The sequence below is a fragment of the Diprion similis genome, chromosome 12, assembly GCF_021155765.1.
Source record: "Diprion similis isolate iyDipSimi1 chromosome 12, iyDipSimi1.1, whole genome shotgun sequence".
Taxonomy (NCBI): domain Eukaryota; kingdom Metazoa; phylum Arthropoda; class Insecta; order Hymenoptera; family Diprionidae; genus Diprion; species Diprion similis.
Window position 1 is genome coordinate 12,259,501 of NC_060116.1, and position 7,851 is coordinate 12,267,351.

A 7,851-nucleotide genomic window follows, 5' to 3' on the forward strand; every position below is an offset into this window, starting at 1 on the left:
ATGTGTACATCTAGTATCAATGCACGTTCCTGGTAATGATACCCGTGAAATTATCGGTGGGAAAATATTTACGAACGAGCATAACATCAGGGTGGAAAAGAGTCGCATCAAGCATGTCAGTCCGGTTCTGCCCAGCTGGACGATATTGCCATCCGGCCCGCCATTGGAGAACTATTATTAAGACATGTCGGAACGTTAGTTGCTCAGGGTACAAATTAATCACGGTGAAAAAATGGACCGGAAACTCGCCTCGAAATACACCCCCGGACTGCGGAAATATTAAACGGACGTTGGCTCGACGGCATGCATACCGCATCTCTAAGATCTCGAAAACGATTACGTCAAAATCATACTGAAACGCCCACTGTACATCTACTAATTCGAAAATAAACTTTTGATTTAGAGTGACGATGGTCCGCTTCTCGATGTTCGGTAATGACCGGCACCGCCGTGTATCGGCTAATTTGCGGTAGCATCGATCAAGCCGTTACTTCCGGTTCACTTATGTCTTACTGCTGGAGTTCCAATGTACCGAAATTCATCAAGCACGAATTAATTTCTAGCGTCTGTATCATCAATCATGTTGTACTTTTTTTTTTCACAAATGAGATAAACTGCGAGAGAATTCAGAAAGATCAACTTAGAAAATCACGATAAAGACTGTTATTCTGTTCTGTTATTATACGTATATCTTGGCGAGGAGAAACGATCACATCTGGCCACACCGCGGTATGTCAGCTGTTTGCTGTTTATTCTTTCAGCTTTTTTCGAGCCGCCAGAAGGGGTCAGGAGTAGAGAACAGCAAGTTGACAACTTCACACGTCGAGGGAATGATTTTGGCAGTAAATTTGTAAGATTAACCGCGCCGAGCCGCTCACGTGGTGATAAATTCTGGGTATAGGCTGAAGAACTGAGAAAAAAAGCTGCGGAAAATCGTATCTCGGCTGAACAATGATATCTGCAGTTTGGCGTACTTGATGTCCAACATTGAGGAGGAGCAGGAGCTGCTGGATCAAAATGACACGGCTCACGCGGCGAGCTGCATAGGTTAGCGACGACAATCCGTCCATAAAATCACCTCGACACTTACATTCGCACTTCGAAATCCCATCTACAGCAGAGAAAATCATCAGCTGCAATGATCGTCCTCAGAGCGAGAAGAGCAAAAAGGTCGACCCGCAACTAGTCTCGACACCGTTACCGAGGGAGGAGTTTTCATGGAGGTCGAACCACGAAGGGCGGCAATCGAAGACCAGACAGAAATCATTCGACCAGAAACAAGACGATGGTGGGTGGTGAATAACGGCGTTAATTTGTCTAATGGAAATTGGTCTTGCACGTGGACCGTGGACTCGCCGAGAGGCGCAGGATTTATGCTGATGTATATTTCTTACCTGTATAGACTCGTCGGGCAGCTCGCTGCAGGGTGACATATGCAGAATATGCCACATGGGGGGCTTTCCGCAGCTGGCCCATACCCAGCCGATGTGGGAGTGGCAGAACCAGGGCGTTCGTCGGGTTTCCAGTCAGATATCCACCTTGTCGTCGTACGCCTACTTGGGGCCGCTGATCGCAGCTTGCAAGTGAGCGATAACCTCGATGATCGGGGGATGGCGATCGGTGAAACTAGAATAATTAAAGCATGGAGGGGACGAGTGTGTGTGTGTATGTGTGTGTTAAATACACGAGTACGTGCGCGAGTCGATCGATTCCTCGAGAACTGGTTCTCCGAGAGATGCGAGGATAAGAGTCTCTGGAGCAAGGCAATCACTGTCACGAAGCATCCGTTAGCCGGAGGTTAACGTCGCTTTTGTATCGATGGGTGGCAAAAGAAGGAGAACAAAAAAAAAATGGAAACTGGGGAAAAAAATCCAAGCGTAAAAAAATGGGAGAGAAAAAGAACGCTTAGCCACTTAGCGAGCCCCGTGCCGTGTGCGCAGGGTTTCAGGAACCTCAAGTTAGATAACTAAAAATACGTAGACAGAGCGGAGTTTTTGATGGGTTGCAAAGATAAGGTGTCAAAGATCGGTAACACGTGTAGCCGGGTCTGCGGCGTATCGGTACCTACAATACTCGTACCCATAAGCCCCCCTCCATGCCGAGGACCGCATCACCGCGTCTGCGCTTATTTTAGGATTAAAAACTTACCCCTTCGCAACACCACTCCAGATGCCGTGGTACGGTGGGTCTCGTCCATGCCGAATGCCTCGAACGATGGTTGACAGAATCGGGGCACACGAGGTGTGAACTTTGCGGTCACAAGTACGTCACCAAGCGAGTTCCTCGTCACGGGATTCTCGCCAGTGTTGGAATATGGCTGAAAACAGTGGTAGCTACTCAGCAGGTAAGGGCTGCACTCGAGGACCGATCGCAATTCGCCTTGAGGACTGAAATTTAAGAAGAAAAAGTAAAACCATAGACTTGAAACTTCCGTAACAAAGAATAACCATGCCACCAAAGTGAATGTAGCGATCGACACGAGCGCGCAGCCTCTAAACTCAATTTTTTCATTTAGTATATATAACACGTGGTTTCGACTACTACTAGATGTTCCTGGACGTAATGTACCTCGTGGTAACAACGCCCCTTGCCCTGTTTTCCTGCTACGTCTGCGCACTGGCGTTGAGGGTCTTGATAGAGGGTGGATTTTACGAGATACCATGGATGATAATAGCGATGCTGCCGACATGCTCACTGACACTCATCGCGTACTGGGGCTGGCTGATAACTCTGGGCAGGTACACGAGCTGGTAGCATATGCGCAATAATCAAAACCGGCCGAAACTCACCCGGTTGCAAAAATCTCGGAGGAATCTGCCTCCGAGACACCTTCTTTATACTAATTGCCAATTTATTGGGTTCATTGACGATCCAGACTCCACTCCCGACGCTGGCGTCGCTTTTGGCGAAACAACTTCGTCGTTCGTCTCCTGCCCGATAACGCTCTCTCGCGAGTGAACCACGCCAGCAACTATCCATCGGCTGGACCACCCATCTCCATAGTCGTGAACGTCGTGGAGGAATCCGCGACCGCTGGAATCCCCGAAGATGACGACGAGGTCGAAGAATACAACGCTAGTGACGATCAGGCTTGAGGGTCTTCTGGGGCAATGATGCGATCAGTGATATTCTGTCGGGGCTAATCCAACCGTGCACATTAAAAAGAAAGCGAATGAAAACGAATCTTGTTATGCGCGTAACAGGTAGGAGGGAGTTATTTACGACCTGCAGAGGCGCCGAAATCAAGATTCACGCTCGAGTTGCACGGAGTTTCGAACCGGGACGGTTGCAGGTGGCGGGAAAGTTGCTACGAATTCAGGCTATAACCAGTTCACTGGGTGAACCACCTCGGCTCGACCTCCTTGGCGCAGAAATTCACTCTTACTTTCGGTCTCTGCTTCGGCAGATGGGAGATCAGGATTTCACGGGCAGTTGGGCTGTTATTGAAATCCAAAAAGAAAGAAGTTTGAATAGCGGTCCTTCTCTTGATTTAAAACTGATCCAAATTGGATAGTCCGTTGAAACCACAAACGGAGTCTTGGCATTGTGATACCTATAATACTCGTCACTGGATGCAAAGAAACGAGAAGTCAAAGACTGTCGTGTCAAGTGCTCATGTTTACAGAATCGGAATTCGTTAATTATATAAATCGTAGAAAGGCGAGTGTTTCGATAAGTTCTCAGGCCCCGTCCGTTGCACCTTTTTCTAATAATTTATGCGCCTACGCGAGACTCGATCTCGGTCGTACAGAGAGTTCTGAATCATCCTGTATAACGTAGAGGCGTGTAAGTATCTGTCAACGATCGTTGGATTTATTATGCGCTAAGAAAACACACGCGATTTAAGAGTGAGAGTCCCAGGAATAAACTGCCATGCGCAGCACTCTTCGCTCCATGCAGCTAGCTTTGCAATTGTACGAATGCTGCAGGCGGGGGATGCAATCGCGTGCATTTAGACCTCTTCGTAGCAATCCCGTGGCGCGGTGATATCGTGGGCGATCTCTCGAGATCGGATATCATCTCAGGCTACCGACGATGCGGTTTACCGATCCTAAATCGATATAGTCGATCTACGAGATAAATGGCCCTTAAGTTCAATTTAATTTACCCTGAGATTTATATCATCGAGCCGCAGGCTTACTCTTCTGGCCACTGACAAGACGGTTAAGCTTACGCAAATATTCCTCGAAATATTTATTTGCGAAAATTAAATTTTAATATTGATACACTATTCAATATTTAAGAAAATCCCTCACGTGATTACCAGAGTTTTTAATTGTTTTTCAGCCAGTTGAAGTTCTCGAATATAAAAGCTAAGCGCAGGACTCCGTATCCAAAAAAGAACCATTGAATCTCAAACCTTCATATCTTATAATCCCATGACAACCAACGTCGATATTCGTGGTCCAAATACGTTTTCTATCGTAAATATGTATTTTTTATAGCAAGTGAGTTAAGTATATCGATGTGACGTGTAGGTATTTGAATGTATGGCGTTTGTATACCGCACGAAAAAAAGGCTAATCATATTTCCAAACATCTGAAGAGACAGGTATAAACCGATTAAGTTTAGGATTACACCAAACGATTCCCTGAGAGTTCGATAAGCCGCGATAAATAAATCCTTCGCGTGCTTTAGAACGAACTCTTTCTTCTGCCAACAATGAGACGTGAGCTTACGAAAACTCTGAGTCGAATAATGGAAGTAGAAGAGAAGTGACGAGTCGTAAATTAGCATAGATCAGACGAACCATCAGATTCAAAAGCTTGAAGAACCTGACTGCCGCCGCGTCTGTCCGGCATTGGGACGGGTGCTAACTCGTCTATAATAACGTAGCTGTAGTACCTACTTATAGTAGAAAGAAAAATAAAAATAGAAGATAGAAAAAAAAAAGATTGAAAAATCTTACCACCGGCCAAGATAGCTGCGAGGTGTTTTTCTAAGTGGACGCTAATTTGAAACAAGAAGAAGACTCGTGTCAGAGATCACGGCGAGTGAAATGAAAGCAAAGAAAAAAAAAAAAGTCAAGTGAAAAAACAACTTCAGCCACGGAGACCCGAAGTGTTGTTGTTGGCTAAATAAAATTAACACCAAGTCGATCATACAACGAGCTCCGCAGGATAGTTACTCTCTTGGATAGTCAGTTTGACGACGATAACATCTTGCGGTCTTTGGTTAAACGGACTTGATTACGAAAAACACCCTTGAATAATTTTTGTCGGTGTTTCGAGGGTTGAAGGGAAAGGCGCAAGGGGTGGTCCAGCTGTAATGAGCCAGCAGCTAGAGAGATCCCTAAATCAAATTGTTATGGGGAAATTGTTATCATACTCCGGAGTGTCGCGTGCAGTAGGTTCGGGATTTACGAGCTGACATTCGAAAATCCCCATCGCAGCATAAAAATAATAATTGGTTGATTTATCGGGTATGCGTTGGTTCGCCGCTTTTGTAAATATAAAGACACTTATTACACTGCAGACTGGATCCAATGGGGTTATTTTCGTTGGTGTAAGAGGGACACTGCGCGATAGACATGAGAGCGAGAGAAAGAGAGAAAAAGAGAGAAAGAGAGAGAGAGGGTTACCGCATTTCCTATAGAAAAACTGTCTATTTTTGAGAACGTTCACATCTTCTCATCGTCTCCATCGCGTCTCATCGCGTGTCGCCCGCCCTGCGACGGGTATAAGAATCGTCTAAGAGCCGTATACCGGTGGTGTTTCCGCTTCTGTCTATACTCGCATGATGTTATTTTTAATTGCGTTGGAAAATGGTCTCTCTCTCTCTCTCTTTCTCTCTCTCTCTGTGTGTGTGTGAAAAAAAAATGTAGAAAATGAAAAAAGAAACTGAAACTGTCAAAAGGAAGTGTAAAAAGGACAAGAGGTCTCTTGTATTCATCGCCGCTTATATTACTAACTTCCGTAAAACGTCTTCTTGAATTCAACCTCGCCCTTTAATCTGCTCAACGATCACTGGACCACGACTTTCATAGGGAATCCATCTGTGTGGTTTTATATTCGTTCCATGGGCAACGAAAATGCGCTATATATGTATAAGTGATGCGCATGAAATACTGCGATTCGTGTGTTGGTATAGGAAACTCGCCATAGACGAGACGAAGGAACTAAACAGAGTTTGGAGGAAGGAATGAATCTTTTACGCGCCATCTACACAAATGTATCCGGTTCGTGCTATACGCTAGAAAGGAGGATGCGAGTTTGTTTCGGTGTAGGTTCGGCGGGCTATTTAAAAATATTGGCATTCCGTGGTCGCTGGCTCTCTTCCGACAGGAAATGATACAGTGCAGAGCCTTTGATTGGAGAAAAAGTGTTTACTCATTTTTTCTATCATTCGTCGTCAGGGTTAAATTATCGACTAGCCAATTAAAATTACACATCTCGATTACCGTGAGCTGCAGCGGCACTGCATTGCATTTGATGAGAAAAACTGTGGGGGAAAAAACGAACTCTGCACCCTCCGAAAATGATCGAGTTGTCATTTCGGAAGCTAAAATCTGGCTCGAGACTTTTTCACGGTGCAATACCACACACTGCACTCGTTGACGAGATTCGTAATTCAGAAAAGTAATCTCCTCTATCCGCCGCACAGACGTAAATCGTACAATCGCTCGGAGGCTGAGGATATTCGTTTTCAAATCTGTCTGCGAGGATATTACCACGTGTTACCGGTTTCATTAGTATAGTGTGTTTGAAATATATGCGAAAGCTCGAGCATGTTAACGAGTCGTTTGCCCGAGGCGTCGATGCAGTCCATTATTGGTATAAGTCGAGTACTGATAAAAGTCCCAGGCCCCCAAGGGGACGCCTCTTCTGTCCCGCATAAATAATTATTGATTTATCCGATTTTTATTCCCGGCGAGGAATCGCTCTTGGATTGGAATTTATCGACCGCATGTATGGGTATACATATATACATATATTTGTGTTACGGGGAGAGGGTTCCAAATCGAGGGCGAAGCCGAAATCATCGTTTCGCTCAAAATATCGAGGTTGAGTTGCTTCTTTTCCTTCTCTTCACATTTACTATCCCTCGGAAATATTTCCAAGAATGCAATTTTGATTTATGCGCGCACTGCAGCGGTGAAAGATCGGGTCGTGATATATGCGTCGAACGCGAAGAGAGTGTGCAAAGTATCGGTTGGCCGAGGTTAGGGTAAGTCTACGTTTTTTTAAGCTCGTGTAAAATATTGCCAATTATATTATGCTTGCCGGGTCTATCCAACAAGTTGCCAAAATTTATTGTAGATGATAAAGGTATCTCGGCGCTGCACATATTATACCTACACTGCACACTTCGCATCGCCAATGCGGCTTAACAAGCAGCGGCGTATCTCGAACACGCAACCCAATAAATTGGCGATTCTGGTTCGGCGCCAATCCCGAAATTCCCGGTTTAAAATCCCCAATTTACTATTCAAGGCTTAAGACATGGAATCGGCAATCAGGAGCATTTCGATTCTCAGGCATGGTCGTCGCGATTCGTCGCCAATTTGCGGCGCTGGCTTTTTCCTTCGCTTCGCTTTCATCCCCCTTCCTCAAAAAAAAAAAAAAAAAGGGGGGGACAGGAGCTAAAGACGAAGTGATTTTTGGGAAAAGTGCGTACGGTGCCGAGAAATATACCGGTACCATCGAGATATATCAGTAGAGCGATAAGTACTTCAAAAATAAGTATCAAAGCACACTGGGTTTAACCCTTGCCCAAACGGGCGGGGTTAATTTATATGTTTTTCGTCAGGTTAGACAGTTTAAACATTCGAGGAAGAGGCTGTAGGACTCCCGGGGATATAACACTCGGTGCAGTGATAGCTTCTCCCGAAATACGGTTAAAAATATCCC

General features: G+C 45.3%; 1 protein-coding gene across 1 annotated transcript; it reads left to right on the plus strand.

The window, feature by feature from the left end:
* Positions 1-977: 977 nt before the first annotated feature.
* LOC124413655 lies at positions 978-3,326 on the plus strand. Its single transcript, XM_046894376.1, has 7 exons — positions 978-1,047; positions 1,118-1,288; positions 1,403-1,583; positions 2,170-2,344; positions 2,548-2,738; positions 2,876-3,089; positions 3,204-3,326. The coding sequence occupies exons 1-7, from the start codon at positions 978-980 to the stop codon at positions 3,324-3,326; spliced, it is 1,125 nt and encodes a 374-aa protein (XP_046750332.1).
* Positions 3,327-7,851: the final 4,525 nt, after the last annotated feature.